The sequence below is a fragment of the Mus caroli genome, unplaced genomic scaffold (assembly GCF_978045245.1).
Source record: "Mus caroli unplaced genomic scaffold, Mus_caroli_1 scaffold_4, whole genome shotgun sequence".
Taxonomy (NCBI): domain Eukaryota; kingdom Metazoa; phylum Chordata; class Mammalia; order Rodentia; family Muridae; genus Mus; species Mus caroli.
Window position 1 is genome coordinate 128,137,866 of NW_028227259.1, and position 20,510 is coordinate 128,158,375.

The following is a 20,510-nucleotide window of genomic DNA, read 5'->3' on the forward strand; positions in this document are numbered from 1 at the left end:
AACAAATGCTGTAGATATTGCTCAGTGATAGAGCATTTGTCTAAGAGTACTGCTGTTACCCTTTTACAGGTAAAGACTGAGAGTGAGAGATGCCAAGTAACCTCATTAAGGTTATATAACCACTAAGTGGCCAACTCCAGATTCAGGTTGATAGGACGTGACATACATTGGACTTTAAAATGGTTAGTCACAACCAGGTGCTGGTGGTACATGCCTTTAATCCCAGCCCTTGGGAGACAAAGGCAGGCGGATGTCTTGAGTTCAAGGCCAGCCTGGTCAACAGAACAAGTTCTAGGACAGCCAGGGCTCTACAGAGAAATACTTTCAAAAACACAACAACAACATAGTGATAATAGTAACCAAGAAAGATTATAGGTAATTTTTGTCTTGATAAGCACCACCCATGCCTGGCCTATTGTTTAAATTATGTGTGTGTGTGTGTGTGTGTGAGTTGGGGGGGGGGTGAGGGGTGTATATGACATGTAATGTAGACGTAGCACATGTGTACATGCGGAAGCCTGAGCATAGCTTTGGGGAGCTGGTAAGTTCTTTCCCTCCAACTGTTACCTGGGTTCCGGGCATTGACTCGTATTACCAGGCTGTAAGGCAAGCACTTTTATATACTGAACCCTCCCACCCTTTTTTAAGATTTTTTTTTTCTTTTATATGTTGTGTGTTTTGCCTGCACGTATGTCTGTACCCCATGTGTGTGCCTGGTCCTCAAGGGGGCCAGAAGAGCATCAGATCCCCTGGAACTAGAGTTTTGAGCTGCTATGTGGGGACTAAGAATCAACCCTATATCCTCTGGATCCCCTCTGCCCTGTTTTTAATTATATATGTTGAGTATGACAAGCAACAATATTAAATTTCCAGGCTGGAGAGATGACTCAGAGGTTAAGAGTGCTGCTCTTCCAGAGGTCCTGAGTTCAATTCCCAGCAACCACATGGTGGCTCAGAACCATCTGTAATGAGATCTGATGCCCTCTTCTGGCCTGCAGGCACACATGCAAGCAGAACTCTGTATACATAATTAATAAATAAATCTTGAAAAAAAAATACTAAATTGCCCTTGATAGATTGAATGTATTTCAGTAATGTATGTGTTAATATTTAGAGTTTAGTTAGTTTATATTTTTGTTGTGGTTACTGCCACAGGGTCTAACTATGTAATTCTGGCTGGCTTGGAACTTGATGTATAGACTAGACTGACCTTGAACTCATAGAGATCCACCTACCTCCAACCTCTGTAGTGCTGGGACTAAAGAGTTGTACCACCACTTCTAGCTTAATTTTCCTATAGATTAAATTCCCATTCTTTGATAAGAATTGACTGTAATATTGTTTAAAAAATTATTTCATGTTTATCTCTCCTTGGTTTCCCCAAAATTTCTAGGCCAAGGATTGGGAATATAACTCAGTAGTTAGATCCCATGCTCATTAATGTCTGTTTGAGCTCCAGCACCATACACACACAAACACACAAAGGCAGCAGGAGGTGTGTGCTCAGGAGCGCACATGTACGTGTGCGTGTCTCTGCATGCGCGCATGCGTGTGTGCTGGAGTACACAGAAGGGCAAAGCATTGTTGACCAGAACAGGAACACTGGCAGTGAAGGGCGGGGAAGGCAGAAACTGAGTGAGTGGGGTTAGCCAGAGGCTTTGGAAGTCCTCTGACTCTGTAAGGATTGTGTACTGTATGATGGAAGATGAGAGAGGCAGACCGTGCAACAGGCTTGAACTTGCTTTAAACAGAAATAACTTGATATATTGTCCTTGAAAGAGGGTAAAATTCAATTTTACAGTTCAGAGATGGCCACAGAATAACTGTTTGGAAAGTATATTGTGGCTGATGTGTGGTGTTGGGTTTATCTGCATTCAAAACCGCCCTCCATGTTTAGAACATCGGATCAGAAGTTGAGACTTCCACTATTGAGAAGCAACGGAAGGAACTTCAGCTGCTCATCGGGGAGCTGAAAGACCGAGATAAGGAGCTCAATGACATGGTCGCAGTGCATCAGAGGCAGCTTCTCTCCTGGGAAGAGGACCGGCAGAAAGTGCTGACCCTGGAGGAGCGCTGCAGCAAGCTTGAAGGTCAGAACCGCGTGCTGCTCCTGTGCATAGGCCTGTGAGCTCACACATTCATTAAGGGCGCTCATAAGGAAGAGGTAAAGAATGCGGCTCCTGATGTCATGGAGTTCTGTCCTGTTGAAGATAGGAGGACTTTATAAACAGTCGCCCTGATGTACTGACACAGAGGGGCAGAGTACTCAAATGTAGTGGGGTTCTGCCTCCATCCTTGTCCATACACCACATGCATGCAATGTGTTCAGATGCCAGAAGAGGGCTCTGGATCTAGAGCTAGTGGCTAGTGGCTAGTGGGACTCGAACTTGGGTCCTCAGGAAGAAACACTAATGCTGATAATCACTGAAGCATCTCTCTGGCCTCTTTCCTTTCCTTTCCTTTCCTTTCCTTTCCTTTCCTTTCCTTTCCTTTCCTTTCCTTTCCTTTCCTTTCCTTCTTTTCTTTTCTTTTCTTTTCTTTTCTTTCTATCTTTTGTTTTTTGTTTTGTTCTGTTTTCAAGCCAGAGTTTCTCTGTATAGCTCTGGCTGTCTTGGAACTCACTTTGTAGACCAGGCTGGCCTCGAACTCAGAAATCCACCTGCCTCTGCCTCCCAAGTGCTGGGATTAAAGGCAAGCGCCACCAGTGCCCAGCTGCCCCCATCCTCTCTACCCGCCCCCCATCTTTTTACTATTTTTTTTTTTTGAGACAAGATTTCTCTGTGTAGCTCTGGCTGTCCTTGAACTCACTCTGTAGACTGGGCTAGCATTTATTATTTTTATTTTATATGTGTGAATGCTTTTGCCTGCATGTATGTATGTGCACCATATATGTGTCTGGTTTTCTCAGAGGCCAGGAGAGGGTGTTGAATCACCCAGAACTGGAAATACAGAGAACCTTGTGCTGCCATGTGACTATTCGAACCAGTCTTAGGTCTGCAAAACAACAAGTGCTCTTATCCACTGAGCTACCTCTCCAGCCTTTATTGTTATTATGTATGTTAACACTGATGCCTGAGGGTCCTGGTGACAGAGCTGGAGTTAAAGGCAGCTGGGAGCCACAGAGTGCAGGTACTAGGAATCAAACTGAGTCCTCAGTAAGAGCAGAAGAAGCTCTTAGCTACCGGGTCACCTCTTCAGCACTTTGTCTTTTATTTACTTTTAAATTGTGAGATAGAGTATGGTTTTGGACTTCCTTTGTAGTGAAGAATGACCTTGAACCCCTAATCTTACTGTTTTCACTGACCTAGTGCTGGAGTGCTGGGAGATCATCACTGCCGTGCCTGGATTAGGACTCTGCTGTCCTAGCAGTTTCACCAGTGATACTAGTGCTGCAGGTTTAAGGACCACATTTTGAGCAGCAAAGCTGAAATGCTCCAAGAGACACGTAAGAGGATATTCAGAGCAGCACGCTTTAACAGCTGCACGGTGGGCACGACCTAGATAATCCCAGAAGCAGAGCAGACACTGCTGTCAGGTACCAGGTAAACCTGGTAAACACAGGTGACAAATCTGGTGGCTCTCAGGATCTTACAAGTGAGGAGACCAACGCCTGCGTGTAATTCCATTTGTATATGGGTCAGATTATACTTTGGGGATGGACGCAGAAGTAGGTAGGAGAACAATAATAGTAAAAAGCAAGGATGTTGGCCTGGAGTGTAGGTCAGTGGTGGGCAGGTTCCTGGCCTACCATCCTTGCATGGGGAGTGAGTGGGCAGCAAGGAAATGGTTATTCCAAGATCTGGGCAGTGGCTGGAAAGTGGAGATGAACAGAGATTATGTGTGGGAAGGTGACTTCTGGTTAGTGCCAGTGTTTATTTCTGGAATACACATGGCATTGTGCATTTCACAGTAAAATGTTTTAAAGAATGTTCATCAGACCTTTATTTCATAATCCCTGATTTTGAAAGTGCTGCCTAGTACGTCTCAGTACAGACACAGTGACTGAAATTCCCCTCAGGTGAGCTGCATAAAAGGACTGACATAATCAAGTCACTGATGAAGAAGGTCAAGACCCTGGAGTCCAATCAAGCCGAGTGCCAGACAGCTCTTCAGAAGACGCAGCAGCAGCTCCAGGAGATGGCTCAGAAGGCCACACATTCCACCCTCCTCTCGGAAGACCTTGAGGTTGGCTTTCATTTCTGATGGACTTTATTAGTCTGAATGCTGGGCTTCCAATGTCGCCGTTAAAAGCAGATGTGTGTGCATGGAGGCATGAAGTGTGTGTGTTCTGTCCATCTTAAAAGCAGATGTGTGTGCATGGAGGCATGAAGTGTGTGTGTTCTGTCCATCTTAAAAGCAGATGTGTGTGCATGGAGGCATGAAGTGTGTGTGTTCTGTCCATCTTAAAAGCAGATGTGTGTGCATGGAGGCATGAAGTGTATGTGTTCTGTCCATCTTAGTTCTGTGTTCTCCCTGCTTCCTGCACAGCTGCAGCACAGGATTGTTCTGTGTGGGATGAAGTTTCTTTCATCCATCCATAAACATAAAGGGGTTTTAAACTTTTTTTTTTAGAAATTTTTTTGTCTTTCTCTTTTTTTTTTTAGATTTATTTATTATTATATCTAAGTACACTGTAGCTGTCTTCACACACACCAGAAGAAGCCATCAAGATCTCATTACAGATGGTTGTGAACCACCATGTGGTTGCTGGGATTTGAACTGAGGACCTCTAGAAGAGCAGTCCGTGCTCTTAACCGCTGAGCCATCTCTCCAGTCCCAGCATAAAGGTTTTTGCTGTTTCCTTTAGAAACACTGTCCATTCTAACAACAATGGGTTATTTCAGAAAACCTTTCTCAAAGTCTGAAATAAGAATCTTCAAGTTTTGGTAGCTTCAAATATGGCTTTCCAGATTCTGGATCCCCCCCCCCCCACACACACACACACACACTTCCCTTCGCTGCTCTGATTCCCTCCCCTGTTTCTGTCTCCCCTCCCTTTCCCTCTTTCCAGGGCCTTGATGATGCAAATGCTTTACATTCTCAGAACACATCTCCCCAAGTCTCCTCTGGCTTGTGCTGAAGCTGCAGTCCTCCAGTCTCAGCCTCTGAAGTACTGAGATTAACCTCAGGAAGGTCTTGCTTGATATGGTTAAACACACCCATGCCAGGGCTAGGAACACAGCTGAGAGAAAATTGGGTTTTCAGTTCTTCTCTTCTCTTCTCTTCTCTTCTCTTCTCTTCTCTTCTCTTCTCTTCTCTTCTCTTCCTTCCTTCTTATAGACTATGTAGCCTAGGCTGGTCTCAAAACGTTTAATCCTTCCGTCTTAGCCTCCAGGATGCGATAGTTACAGCGTGTGCCATTATGCTCAGCTAAGCTTTATATTTTAGAGCAGTTTTAGGGTCACAGCAAAATTAAGACTTCAAAGTCCCCATGCCTGCTGTACCCACACACATGGTGCCCCCACTTGTGAGGCACGGCATCATGACAGTCTCTTCACTGTAGCTGGTGAGTGCATGTGGACACATCCTCATCACCTCAAGACCAGATTATGTAATGGCTCACGTTTTGTCTTTCACTTTTGATAGGATTTGGGCAAATGTATATTAGCATATTGAGCCAAACCCAGTGTAAAGATTTTTAGCTTAGATGTTAAAAAAGATGTGCAGCCACGTGCATGTGTCTAACATCAGCACCTGGGAGGCAGAGGCAGGCAGGTCTCTGTGAATTAGAAGCCAGCCTGGTCTACAGCGTGAGTTCCAGCACAGCCAGGGCTACACAGAGAAACCCTGACTAGAAATGAGTGGCTTCATTTTTAAGGAAGCGTGTGATGTTTTACTTGTGTATTAATTAGAACAAAATGCTTTTACTTAAAAAATGTTTATAAACACAACTTCTACAAATCAGTACAAGTTAGAACAACTGCTAAGTATTGAGAGGAAGCTGGAGCTAGCAGAGGAACAGGCATTTACGTTCATTCCTTTTTGATGATTTTTAATTCACCCACATTGTTCCTGGAAAATGTTAAATTAAAAAAAAAAAAACAGAAGTGAGTGTCAGTTGTGGTTGGTAGCACAATGGAAGTGTTAACAGAGTTAATTACTGTTTTCTGTACTGTTCTCTTGTAGGCTAGAAATGAAAATCTCAGCAGCACATTAGTGGACCTCTCTGCTCAGGTAGGACAATTGCAAGCTAGAGAGCAGGCGCTCACTACCATGATAAAGCTAAAGGTAATTGAAATGCCATACATCCACCTCAGAGCGCTCTGCAGCTTACAGAGCTCACCCCACACACCATCCTTCCCCAAGTGCTTAGCAGCCCAGAGACAGCTGCCAGGGCTGCTCACCTCACCTTCTGCTCTCACAGATGAAAGGGACAGCCTGACAGTGCTCTCACACCTCGGGACTTGGTATCAGTGCATCTTTCCTGGGTGTCTGCAGGAGTTCTGAAAATACTGACCATTGGATGCTTGGCCATTAAACCAAGAGGAAGCAGGGTAGTGGTAGTGCAAGCCTTTAATGCCAGCATTCTGGAGACAGAGGCAGGTGGACCTCTGTGAATTTGAGGCCAGCCTGGTCTACAGATGGAGCACCAGAATAGCCAGGGCTACACAGAAACTCTGTCTCAAAAAAGAAAAGTGGAAGCTGTCAAACACTGGTAGAGTGTGAAACATGGAGTCCTCAGAAAGAGAGAGTGTATGCTCCTCTGTGCCTTTGGTAGCTGCTAAGCAGGGCGATGACGTTGGTGTAGTTGGGACATTTGCAGATGTGTGCCATTGACTTCCTGACGTTAACGTTGGGACGTGATCATGAGCAAGCTTTCTGAAAATTAAAGAGAAACTGTTAAATTTGTAGAATTAGCTTTAGTTAAAATAGTTGCCACCACAGTGCTGGCGGAGCCTGGGGAATAATGAAGATGCTTCCTGCATGTTAGGACAGTGCATTCATGAAGATGCAGAACTCCCGCCCATAGTCAGAGGTCTGTTTGAGGGAAATAAACTCTGCTAGCAGCACATGCCTATCAGGACGTAGTCAGACAGACGGAGTAAGGAGCTCCTAAGCTCCTCCCTCAAGGCTGACATAAACTGAAGAAATTGTCTCACCTAGCCGGGCGTGGTGGCACACGCCTTTAATCCCAGCACTCGGGAGGCAGAGGCAGGTGGATTTCTGAGTTCGAGGCCAGCCCAGGTCTACAGAGTGAGTTCCAGGACAGCCAGTGCTACACAGAGAAACCCTGTCTCAAAAAAACAAAAAAACAAAAACAAAACAAAAAAAAAGAATTGGCTTACCTGCTTGTTATTTTTAAACTGATCTAGTCATGAACTTTTCTTGTTTGGGGTTATTGTTTTGTTTAATAAAACAAATTTCCTTATTTATGATGCTGAGGACTGAACCCAGGGCCTTTTGCATGCTAGGTAAATACTCTACCACTGAGGGACATTTTTAGCCCTTCCACTGGTTTTGATTTTGTTTTATTTTGTTTGCTGGCCTGAAACTTGTAATGTAGTCCAGGCTAGCCTAGGACTCACTGATTCTCTCAGCCTCCAGAATGCTGAGATTCCAGATGTGTGCCATCATTGCCCAGTCTTCCAGTAGTTAAGTAGTTTGCCCCAACCCTCTATCTCCCTCTTAGCCCACTGAGTTTGTAATGTCTTTTGTTTGTTTTTTTCCCCCCAAAATTTGCATGTGTGGTACTGCTGTCGTGATAGGTGTGCTGAGGAAGGTACACGTGTTAATCATGGTGTGTCGGCAAGTGTCCCTGAGACTAAGGATTGAGTCTGGCACCTCACTCGTGCTGGGCAAGTGCTCTACCACTAAGCTTCCTCCCTGGCCATCTAGTGTGATGTCTATTATAGCAGGCAGATGCCTTTCTCATAACTTCAGACAGCTTCAACCACAAAAGCTTTTTTTTTTCTTTTTCTTTTTTTTTTAATTTACTTATTTATTAGTTACATGTAAGTACACTGTAGTGTACTTCAGACACTCCAGAAGTGGGCATCAGATCTTGTTACAGATGGTTGTGAGCCACCATGTGGTTGCTGGGATTTGAACTCAGGACCTTTGGAAGAGCAGTTGGTGCTCTTACCCGCTGAGCCATCTCACCAGCCCCCCCCCCCAAAAAAAAAAAGCTTTTAATACAGCATGTTGGTTGAATGAGGTCCTAAGAGTCTATCTATCCTTTTAACAAGCTGAAATATGGGCCCCACAGGTCTGTGATCCAGGGAATAATATCCCCCACCCCCATCTAAGAGCTGTCAACTCACTTGCTGAACAGTGTAGCTTGGCTATCAAATTGTGTGATTCTTGCTGGATGTGGTGGTGCGTGCCTTTAATCTCAGCACTAGGAAGCAGAGGTAGGTAGATCTCTGTGAGTTTGAGGCTAGCCCAGTCTTTATAGCAAGTTCCAGGACATCCAGGGCTATGTAAAGAGAGCCTGTCTAAAAAAAAATTATCTGATTTTCAACTTTTCAAGAGAGAGTAAGATGTCATGACACATGTAGGTTCAAAAGCCAGCCAACAAAACTGAAATGGCGGTTACAGTGCCATGGTCACATAAGAATGTCTTTCTATGCCAGGCAGTGATTGTGCATGCCTTTAATCCCAGCACTTGGGAGGCAGAGGCAGGAGGATTTCTGAGTTCGAGGCCAGCCTGGTGTGAGTTCCAGGACAGCCAGGGCTATACAGAGAAACCCTGTCTCCAAAAACCAAAAAAAAAAAAAAACCAGAAAACAAAAAAAACAAAAAAAAAACTGAGCTCACTGTACAATGCAGTCTAAGCAAGAACGACCTTACTAATTAGTTGGAATTTAAAACATGGCCTAACTGTTTCCCCTCGGTTTTTAGGACAAAGACATTATTGAGGCTGTCAATCACATTTCGGACTGCTCGGGTAAATTTAAATTGTTAGAGCACGCTTTACGTGATGCCAAGATGGCAGAGACGTGTGTGGTGAGAGAAAAGCAAGATTATAAGCAGAAATTGAAGGCACTTAGAATTGAAGTCAATAAACTGAAAGGTAAGGAAATGACAGTTTAAAATAATAGTACGTTGTCTCTGGCATTCACTGTATCTGAGTTCTCTTAGTTTTATACTTGAGAGAGATGTATTCCTGACTACAGACCCTAACACTCGATGTCTGGTTCCTTTATATAGAATTAATGCCACACGTTTTGTGATATAAGATAACACAATTGTGGTTAGACTGCATTTTTTTTTTTTTTAGAGCAGAGGACTGAACCTGGTACCTTATACTTACAAGATCTCTAACCCTGAATCATATTTTTAAAAGAATCCCACTTCAGTTCACTTGCCTGTATCAGGTGGCTGTTGCCAATACACACTGTGTAATGAACAACAGCAGTGTAAGTGCAGTGGGTGTTAAAGCCCAGGCACTGGAGTTGGTCCAAACAGCCAGGCTTCTCCTCAGACCAGTTCTGCTTCAAGCATGAACAGAATGTGGAGAGGATTGTTGTCTGTTCTCAAGTTAAACTGTTTTAACTAAGAGGTTCTGAGACTGAGCCAGGCATAGCAGTCCAGGTACAGCTCTTACAAGTAGACAGAGGACTATTAACTCAAAGTCATCCTTCACTACACAGAGACCTCAAAGCCCAGCCTAGGCTGTGTGTGGCCCTGTCTCAGCCATACTCCCGAAATCTGACATTTTTATCTTGACCAATTTAATGTAAAGGACTCAGCAGTTTTACAATCTTGGGTTTACCATGACTTCACCAATGGTCTCAAGTCCTGTCTACATTTATTTTTTATTTTTTTATTTTTTTGGTTTTTTTCGAGACAGGGTTTCTCTGTATAGCTCTGGCTGTCCTGGAACTCACTTTGTAGACCAGGCTGGCCTCAAACTCAGAAATCCGCCTGCCTCTGCCTCCCGAGTGCTGGGATTAAAGGCGTGCGCCACCATGCCCGGCTCGCTGTCTACATTTATAATGTCAGCTAAAGTCATCATTTCATATGCTTCATGACAGTAGTGGGTCATGAAGTGGGTCAGCATAGCCACAACAGTAGGCTAAACACTGTTCATCAGTGTTTATCTGGTGTCTGCGTGGACCAAGTAAGATGTTCAAGTATAAGTCTGTTGTGTCAATCCTTACATATTATGAGTACTTGATTAACCTAGTACTTATTTTAAAAAAAGATATGTTTATTTATTTTATGTATTCTGTCTTCAAATGCACCAGAAGAGGACATTAGATCCAATTACAGGTGGTTGTGAGCCATCATGTGGTTGGTGGGAATTGAACTCAGGACCTCTGGAAGAGCAGTCAGTTCTCACAACTGCTGAGCCACTCTTCCAGCCTTATTTAACACATTTTTAAAGTAGGGTAATGGGAAATAGAATAGAGAGTAAGGGAGAGAAACTTGATTGAGAAAGTAAATTTGAAGAGTTAGCATTTGAGCTATGACTGGACTCTAGCCAGAATCCGACGGAGAACCTTCTCGGCAGAAAACAGGAAGAACAAATGCAGGGGCAGAGTGGGGGCATCTGGGTTGGTTTATTTGTTTCCTTCTTGGGAAAAAGGAGCTCTGTTTCCTTTAGGAGTTGGGTGCACAGACAATTCAGTCTGGTGCTTTTGATGGGACCTGTGTACCTCGAGTTAGTGACAGGTCCCACAGGTGGACATCCCACGAGACTATAGCCATTAAGACACCAGTCCCATATCCATGGGAGCCTCATATAACGTCTCATTAACCAACTGGACTGGCGGTAAATTAGGGTTTTCACAACCTCCGGAGCAGCCTCTGTCATTGCTGGAAGATTCCGGAAGCTCAGGGAAGCTGTTTCTTCAGAAACTCCAGATGCAGTGGAGCGGCTCCGTGTGCAGCACTGAGCTCTCTCTGGAGTGAATTCTCAGTTCCAAGAGAGTCGGAAGGTCTTCAGCAAGAGTAGGGAACAAAACCCAAAATGTCTCTTCTGTATCCCAGAGGCGGTCAAGGATCAGAGAGAAAAGGGGAGCAGGGAGGGTGGTGTCACTGTGGGCCTTGCTGTTTAGAGTAAGGAACTTGCGTTTCACCTGAGTACAGAAGGGAGGGCTCCTTACCAAGAAATGACACAAGGAGTTTTTATTTTTAAAAATTGCTCTGTGTCCCTTGGGTTATAGCAAGAGAGGCCAGGCCAGAGATCGTGAACAAGCCAGCATGCATTGACTGTAGAGCTACCTGAGTCCTCAAGCTGCTGAGGACATGGATTTTCTGTGTAGTGTCTGCGTTTCCCAGGAGGCTGGTACTTACTTGAGGATTTTTCTTCCTTCTGTCTGTGAAGAGGATCTAAATGAGAAGACAACAGAAAACAATGAACAACGAGAGGAGATAATTCGACTCAAGCAAGAGAAAAGCTGTCTACATGATGAGCTAATTTTTACTGGTAAAAGAATTAGATTGATGTATTTGAATAGTTGCATGTTTGTAACTTCATCTTTTTGTCATAGGCTAAAAGTTGTACACCTCCCTCAAAATAGACTTTTGGTATTTTGCCCCGTCTTTTGAAGAATTGGTAAGGGACTGGGCCTGGGTTCTAATATTTTTATTCTCCTCCAAGTAGCTGTTTTCAACTACATTCTTATCCAGCTTGAATGGGTCATTATCCTTCTCGATAAAAAAACCAAAACATTCCTGCTGGAAAGTTCATTCTAGGGGAGGAGTGTAGCCCAGCTGCTGAAGTGCCCGCCCACACGCCAAGCCTCAGTCCCCAGCAGGAGCAGCTGGACCTGGGTATATAATTTGTAATCCCAGAATTTGGGAGGCAGAGGCAGAGGATCAGAAGTAACATCATTTAAAAAGAACCTTATGGATTGATGAGGGGAGAGTATTTATAATTTTAGACACTATGTGAACAACTAGGAGTTCAAAGGGTCAGGCCATAACCTAATGTGTAGAATACTTATCTAGCACTAGACTTGGGCTCCAGCACTTAAAACTTTAGGAATTCAGCGTTCAGTTTTACTAATTAATTCCCTGTGTCATGGGTCAATAAGTTGGGAGAGCACTTGTGTATTGTTGTACTGGTGTAGCCCAAAGTAAGAAAGTGAGGCATGCGGTTTCCTTATTGAGTGTTGTGATGTCATCCCAAGCTTTCCCACCACACAGCACCTCCCAGGCATTGCCCCTGCCCCTCCCACTGCAGACTTTAACTCCCTTCTCACTGCACACATTGAGTGTGTTTATCCTCCTGCCTGTCAGGGCTCCCCTAAGCTCTCATGTCAGCCATTGTGTTAGGAAAATCATAGATTTAGAGAGAATTTCAAAGAGAAAATTAGATAAACATTTTTTGTCCCAGATACTCCTCTCCTCAATCCACTTCATTTTAAGAGGAGAATAAATTCCTACAGAGAAAGGAGAATAGAGCATTGTCTTTACAGTTTTTAAATACAGTGGAATCCTTCATCTAATCTCCCTTTTAAGGATTGCCAGTTTCACCACTAGAGGGCACTGTCTTCATTAGTTCTAGGATTTCTGTCTTAAGTTGTGTCTTGTGTATAACTAAATGTACAGTGTATTTGCCACTTTACAGTTGAAATCATTCTGGGTCAGCGTGTATGTGAGTCCACTAAAGCCTAGACACTTACAGGCCACAGAGAATCAGAACTAAGCCAGTGATTCGAAGACATTGATTGATTTTCCTATAGTGTATTCCAAGATATATTGCCAAAGGTCAATGTCATGTACGTCTTCAGCTGCCTGCGTATTACATTAAGATGCATGCATACATGCATGCACACACACAACACTGCACGGGAAGTCAGAAGACACAGCCTAGTTTACAGGCTCCAATGTGATCCTGAACTGAGACTTACAGATGTGGACCATCACACCCAGCCCACCCTTGTTTCATAGATATGAAAGTCTCCTTGGTTCATAAAATGAGACTTGCTAAATAAAACTATAATCCATTTTGGAATTAACTTTTTTTTTTTAATTTAAGATTTATTTATTTATTATATGTAAGTACACTGTAGCTGTCTTCAAACACCACAAGAGGGTGTTAGATCTCATTACAGATGGCTGTGAACCACCATGTGGTTGCTGGGATTTGAACTCACGACCTTCAGAAGAGCAGTTGGTGCTCTTAACCACTGAGCCATCTCTCCAGCCCTGGAATTAACTTTTAAAAACATTTCCTCAACCAATTGTCTTTTTGCTGAAGACAATTCTTCTTCTTCTTCTTCTTCTTCTTCTTCTTCTTCTTCTTCTTCTTCTTCTTCTTCTTTTTGACAATTCTTCAAAAACAGGTTTTTTTGGTTTGGTTTGGTTTTTGTTGTTGTTTGTTTATTTTTTGTTTTGTTTTGTTGAGACAGGGTTTTTCTGTGTAGCCTTGGTTGTCCTGGAATTCACTTTGTAGACCAAGCTGGCCTCAAACTCACAGAGATCCTCCTTCCTGCCTCTGCCTCCCGAGTGCTGGGATTGAAGGTGTGTGCTACCACTGACTGGCCAGTTTTTGTATGTTTTAATTATAAAAGTGAGTCAAGGGGGCTAGGATGTAGCTCAGCTGGTAGAGTGTTTGCCTGTTGGACCTTGGGTTTATTCCTCAGCATCATAAAAACCAAGGTGTAGCTGGTGTGGTAGCCTACCAGACAGAGGTCTGTGGACCTATGTGAATTTGGGGCCAGTCTAGTCAAGTTAACGAGTTCCAGGAAGCCAGAGATACATAATGAGACCCAGTCTCAAAAATCAAATAACAACAAAACAATGAAAAAACAAGTTGTGTGTGTGGTGGGATAGGTAGACACCTGTAATCCCAGAAGGATCAAGATGGCAAGGTCAGCCTCGGGTAATGTAGTGAGTTCGAGGCCAGCCTGGATTATGTGAGACCCTATAGTAAAAAGAGAAGAAAAAAAAGTGAGGGCCAGGGATGCAGCTCAGTGGTAAAGCCCTAGCCTAGCATGCTCAAGGATCTGGGACATAGAAAAGTAAACCTAGGATTAAGTAAGTGAGTAAGAATTGACGGTGTGTGTGTAGCTCTGTGGTTGAGCACAAGCTTGCCTAGAGCACCCTAGACCCTGGATTCAGTGTTCAGTGAATCAAGAGTGGGTGGAGTAACAAAGCTGGGAAAGGCTTACTGTGTGGCAGTGCTGTCATGTTCTAGTGAAGAACTGGGCCAGAAACTTGACACGCTTTATTCAAAATTGCAAGTTCTAAAGTTTTACTTTCAAGTTTAAAAATTTATTTTCTCTTGTTGAAGATAAAGTTCTTCACATAGGCTTAGAGACATATTTCATTTCTTTGTACCATATGGTCATTAGGAGTTTGCAAAGAGGATGATTTTAGTGTGTCTTGACTGCTGGGAATGGAGCCTCAAGCTACAGTCAGTAAAAGGCAGAGCCTCAGCCAGACTCAGACACCGCAGAGCACCTTCCTCCATGCTGTCTTGTGCTCAAGAAGAGCTGTTAGCACAACTTCACACACACTCTTTGGTTTCTGGAACCACCCTATAGAAATAGACAGACCCACTCCATCTGATCCCTCATCTACGCAGCCTTGCATGCCACTGTCTGGCTAAGCAAGCATGGCTGTTTATGTTAGAAGTGCTTCTGATGCAACAGGAGGTCATTCTAAAACTCAGCTAAGCTGGGCATGGTGGCATTTGCCTGTAATCAGCCCTTGAGATGTAGAGGCAGAAGGATCAGGAGCTCAAGGCCTACTTTGGCTACATAAGATGGTCAAGGCCAGCCTGAATTACACAGGAACCTGTTTCAAAAATGAACACAGTGGAGATGCGGAGGTAGCTCAGTAGTTAAAGAGTATTTGCTTTGTAATCCAGAGGCCAAATGGATCCCAGCATCCAGCACCAACCCAGGTATTCCTGAAATTACCCCGCTCTCAGGGTAACAGATGGAAGACCCTTGAGGCCTTCTGGGTTCTAGCCTGGCTACACTCATATCCAACCAGATTCAGGGAGAGACTGTTTCACAGAAGCAGAGGGAGAATAGGCTCTAGAGACGGTTCATCCAGGAATGGTCTGTGCTGCCACAGCTGAGCATTGACTTCAATCCTAGAGAGAGCTGATTCTTTTTTTTTTTTTTTTTTTAAAGATTTATTTATTTATTATATGTAAGTACACTGTAGCTGTCTTCAGACATTCCAGAAGAGGGCGCCAGATCTCGTTGCGGATGGTTGTGAGCCACCATGTGGTTGCTGGGATTTGAACTCTGGACCTTCGGAAGAGCAGTCGGGTGCTCTTACCCACTGAGCCATCTCACCAGCCCGAGAGAGCTGATTCTTGCAAGTTGCTCTCTGACTTCCACATGGATAACATTGTGTGTAAATAAACAAATAAGTAAATAAAGGCTGGCAAGATGGGTCAGCGAGTAAAATGTTTGCTGTCAAGGCTGATGAACTGAGTTTAATCCCTAAGACCCACATCGTGGAAGAAGAGAACTAAGCCTCAAATCCTCTGTCCTCCATAAGTGTGCATAGTACTTGTGTGCCTGCAATTGCTTCAAAAATAAACACAATAAGTCAATAAATTATTTGCTACTTAAAAAAATACAGGTGGATCCCTGGGAAGAGCCCCCAGTTGGTTATCCAACACCAAGTGGTCAGCCTTGAACTCACATACGGCCAAGTCACAGTCTAGTAACTGAGCAAGTTGTATATGTGTGTGTGTGTGTGTGTGTGTGTGTGTGTGTGTGTGGTTATATATATATAACCACAAAGACAAAGAGTAGCTGGGATCACAGGTACATATGACCAAACTCAGCTTGTTTAAAATAAATGCCTAAGACTGGAGAGATGGCTCAGCTGTTCAGGACACTGCCTGTACTTCCAGAGAATCCAGATTCAATCACTAGCACTCATGGTTGCTGACAGCTCACAAATGTCCAAGGGACCTGGTGCTCTCTTCTGAGGGTGGTGTGTGGCACACATACATACATGCAGGCACTCACATACATATAATCAAAATGGTTAAATCTTTAAAAATAAAAGTGAATCCTTGGCCAGGGGTGATAGGATGCCACAGTTCCAACATCTAGAGGCTTCAAGAGGAACATAAGTTCAAGGCCAACCTAATAGAGGGACCCTTCTCAGTGAATAACGACTATTTCTCAGTACTTGCTCTCAGGCTTTGTTTTTGTTTGCTTGTTGTTATTTTGAGTTAGGATCTCATGTAACCCAGGCTACCCTTGAACTCCTGAGTTTCTTACCTCTAACTCCCAAGTGACAGGATTACAGATGTGTGCCCCTGTGCCTGGCTTGCTTTCAGGTTTATTGTATGCATATTTTCTTATAAGCACATGCATATATTTTAAATCCTTTTGACTTAACAGTAGTTATATTGTGTATTTTCTTGTTTTCTGAAGGATCTATTCAGAATCACAGATTGAAGCCTTTACCAGTCATTCTGTAGTTTTAGGTTTAAGGACCACAACAAGAGTGTTAGTTGTTAATTGTTAGAACTTAAGAGCTATGTGTTGATATTGCTGATGAAAAATACCCAATCATATTTTCCCTACACAGTTGAGAGGGAAAGGAGGAAAGATGAATTACTTGATATTGCAAAGTCAAAGCAAGATCGTACAAATTCTGAGCTCCAGAATCTGAGACAGGTATGTCCCAGCTGCCTACACTGTGACCACAGGTGGAAGATACTTGAGAATTAGGAAGCCAACAGCCTGTTGATTTTGTGGGAGTTTCGTGACTCTGTGTGTGTGTGTGTGTGTGTGTGTGTGTGTGTGTGTGTGTGCGCGTGTGTGTGTGTATTTGTTTTTGGTATACTTTCCCTAAGCATCCTGGAACTTGCTTTGTAGACATGCTGGCCTGGACCTCAGAGATTCTCCTGCCCTACCTCTGCCTCCCCAGTGCTGAGACTAAAGGCATGCACCACTACTGCCCAATACCTGTTGATTTTGTTAATGGTGCCTTCTAGATCTTCACTACATCCAACATTTGTCATAGTTAGCATAGTAGATAGTCTTGGCTGTGGGAACTAGTGGTTAGGAGATGAGATGTATGGAAACACCCTGTTGGAACCATAGGAAACAGCAAAGCAAACTGTCTGGTCTATTAGGATTTCAAAGCCAAACTATTGATTCAGTTTGGTTTGGTTTTTATTATATTGATTTGTTGATATCTCTGGCAGATTTATGTAAAACAGCAGAGTGACCTGCAGTTTCTTAATTTCAATATAGAAAATTCTCAGGAATTAATACAAATACATGGCTTAAAGATGGAGGAACCAAAGGCCCTGGAGTGCAGGTAATCTTAGCCTATGCTATTGGTGTTGATTTCTGCTTCCATGAGGTTAGTTTTACTCTGTACTTGCTGTACCTACTGCTTGTACAATAGGCTATAAATCTGGGTGCACTAATACTTAGGGTAATTCTAGCCCTATAGGGGATATGATGTAAGAATTTTTAGATGTGATCTTTAGGTGACAACTAACAAAAATACACCTAACAAAAATAAAATCATGGACCAGGTTTGTGTGTCTGTGGGTAGAAGGCTCTGAGCTGGAGTAGATGCTACAGAAATGGCCAGGCCTTCATTAAGGCAGCACTTCCAGTGTGTAGATGCTGGGATTAGCATAGGGAGCAAGATCTATAGGACGTGATGCCTGCCTTAAAGAGTAATGCAAGGGCTAGCATCAGCAGCTGCAGCAGGAGCTGAGATCTTCTGGTTTGTTTGCCTGTTAATAGGAGGCATCCTTCCCTCACTATGACAAGAACTGTGGAGATGATCGTAAAACTGAAACATTAGCGCAGATAAACTACCACAACTGAAGACCATCTCCTTGCCCTTGTGTTCTTTCTTTCTCTTTCTTTCTCTTTCTTTTTCTTTTCTTTGTTTTTGTTTTTGTTTTTTCGAGACAGGGATTCTCTGTGTAACCCTGGCTGTCCTGGAATCCACTCAGTCTGCAAACCAGGCTGGCATCCAACTTGCAGGGATCCGCCTACCTCTGCCTCCCAAGTGCTAGGATTAAAGATGTGCGCCCACAGCTAGCCAGCCTGCCTCTCTCTCTCTCTCTCTCTCTCTCTCTCTCTCCTTTTTTTAATGTTTTTGTGACATGTTCTCACTAAGTCATCCTGGCTAATGGTAGTCTTCCCTTCTACTGGGATTCCAGGTCTGTGCAGGCATGCTCACTGTAAAGCCACTGTACTGTTCCAGGAGAGAGAACTGGGAGTCCCCAGTCTGCAGGCAACTATGACCTCTGAACTAGATTGGCAATTACTGGTGATGCCAGCTCCTTTCCCTGGGGAGACTGGAGTTAGTGACTGCAGGGACAGGGTGTTGAGAGGCTGTATTGCAGGTGGCACTAGGAGTCACTGTGCTATGCTCTACTTCTGTCTTGATGCCCTCTGTAGGGGGTTACCATCAATTGTTCCTTGTCCCATCTGTTGCTGCCACCTGTAGACCCCAGACCCACTCAGTGTTCTCTTTCAAGCCTTTGACAGAAATCTTTTTTCCTCTTTGAACTTTATTGCCACTGAGAGGCACTGGATGAGTTGAGGTTGCTCCCTAGAAATGGCCCAAGCCTGCCTGCTGAGATGGCTCCAGAGTTCATGGCACTTGCCACAGGCCTACAGACCTGAGTTCAATTCCTAGATCCCGTATGCTAGAAGGAGAGAAGCAACTGCCATAAATTGGCCTCTAACTTCCATATTCTCTCTCTCTCTCTCTCTCTCTCTCTCTCTCTCTCTCTCTCTCTCTCCCTCCCTCCCTCCCTCCCTCCCTCCCTAAATCCCTCCCTCCCTCCCTCCCTCCTTCCCCCTGCCCCCCAGAAAAGTACAGTGGCTTTACAGTGAGCATGCCAGCATAGACCTGGAATCCCAGTAGAAGGGAAGACTGCCATTAGTTTTAAAACTAGCCAGGATAACTTAGTGAGAACATGTCACAAAAACATTTAAAAAGGAGAAAAGAAAGAAAGACACACACGCACACAATCAATCAATCAATTTATAAAGTAAAAAAACCCAGAAAAGTGGTTCATGCCATCATAGAAAGAAAGAGCTGTTGAGCTGTGCTTTCTAAGGGGTCAGATTTGGTGAATACAAACCAGGCATGGTGTGACCAGGCATGGTGTGCACACCTGTATTCCTTGTACACAGAAAGATCACAATTTCTTGACCAGGCTAGGCTACAATGTGAAAACCTATCTTAAATCAAATTGATGGAATATCTGATAGGAAAACCTTAGAGGAAGGCATAGCAAAAGGTCTAGTTGCATTTGTGTGGTAGTCTTGACTTTGTTGCTGTTGTTTTGATGGTATACACAGTGAGTGAGGGATGGAAGTGGGTGGGGCATGTAGGCTTGGTGTTCAGAAAGGCTTCCTATAGGGGGCAGGTCTGGACTTGGGCTCTGAAAGTCAGACTAATGGGATTTACTGGGACTTAGCTCTACTAATGATGCTTCGGGGAGGTGATGTTAGTAGTATCAAGTCTATCTTATAACTCCTATTTTTTTGTAATGCCACTGTAGCAAGGACATGTGTTTATCAGACCTTGACAATAACTACCCAAAAATCGATATTAAAAGAGAGAGAAATCAGAAGTCATTGGTTAAGGATCAGACGTTTGAGGTCCTGGTGGCTCAGCACAATGGGTCAGACAAGAGCTCTTGTGATGCTTGCAGAGAGAAGAAGCTACAGGTTAACACTGCACTCGGGGAAAAAAGTGTAATTGCTCTCTCATCTCTATTTACCAAAGACTTACTGGAGAAACAAAAGTCTTGGTCTCTGGGTGGGAAAATCCAGACTGAACCAGAAAACAAAGTTACCCTATGCAAGGTCCATGCAAAATCACCAAAATGCGATGGAGTGGGGCTTCCGACGGAAGAGAAGCAGCTCTCAGAAACCTCCGTCTCGCTGTCTGACGAGAAGCAGTGGCATGACATCAACGTCTACCTGGGCCTTTCCAGCTGCTCAAAACAGCCAGACAGGCTGGACGGGGACGGCCACGACCCCACAGGAACATCTGAGGTCTCCTTCTGCACCCCGAATGCAGTCGGTATAGGTGACAGTGTCCTGTCCGAGTCCAAGTGCTGCCACCCAAGTAACATCATCATCGAAGCCCCAGGACATATGACCGATACAGAGTGGATGAATATTTTCAAGCCTTCCAGAGCACAAAGGATTGTTCGCCACAAAACTATGTGCACTTGTTCAAGAAGTGTCAGCGCAATGAAATATAATTCCTCAGCAAGGTTAGTGATGTTCACATCTGTAAACAGCGGCGCAGACACGGCAGCAGGGACAGGGGGCTGCAGTAGACATCCATGCTTATGGCCAGCAAGAAAGCACCGCCAACTACATCTTACTTCAGACAAACCTTTTCCTCAGCGCATAGACACAGGGGTCTTTGTGCAAGGAGACATTACAGACTCCAATGGAGAGTTAGCACTGAGGGCAGCTTCTAAGGCAGAGGTTTTGCTTAAAAGCAAAACCAGTTATGAGCTGGGCAAAGATGTTTTATTAGAAAACAAGCAAGTAGGTCACTGTGCAGAGTGGAATGCTGTTCTGGGGCATTCCTCACGCCAGCATGCTTCCCAGTTGACAGCTGCCCCTGTG

At 44.0% G+C, this 20,510-nt stretch overlaps 1 protein-coding gene across 7 annotated transcripts in view; it reads left to right on the forward strand.

Moving 5' to 3' along the window:
- Positions 1-20,510, forward strand: part of Ccdc62 (coiled-coil domain containing 62) — a 37,883-nt gene that overhangs the window by 1,684 nt on the left and 15,689 nt on the right. For 4 of the 7 annotated variants that reach the window (XR_015047001.1, XR_015047000.1, XM_021163906.3 and 1 more), the window contains exons 2-9: positions 1,898-2,090; positions 4,019-4,185; positions 6,127-6,228; positions 8,842-9,013; positions 11,273-11,374; positions 16,465-16,553; positions 17,087-17,202; positions 19,424-20,146. Coding sequence is in view for 5 of the 7 variants with exons in the window: in XM_021163906.3 (XP_021019565.2) it covers positions 1,898-2,090; positions 4,019-4,185; positions 6,127-6,228; positions 8,842-9,013; positions 11,273-11,374; positions 16,465-16,553; positions 17,087-17,202; positions 19,424-20,146 (1,664 nt within the window). In the remaining 2 variants the exon portion in view is untranslated. The remainder of the gene's footprint in view (positions 1-1,897; positions 2,091-4,018; positions 4,186-6,126; positions 6,229-8,841; positions 9,014-11,272; positions 11,375-16,464; positions 16,554-17,086; positions 17,203-19,423; positions 20,147-20,510) is intronic. The other 3 variants (XM_021163904.3, XM_021163905.3, XM_021163907.3) reach the window with 3 other exon arrangements.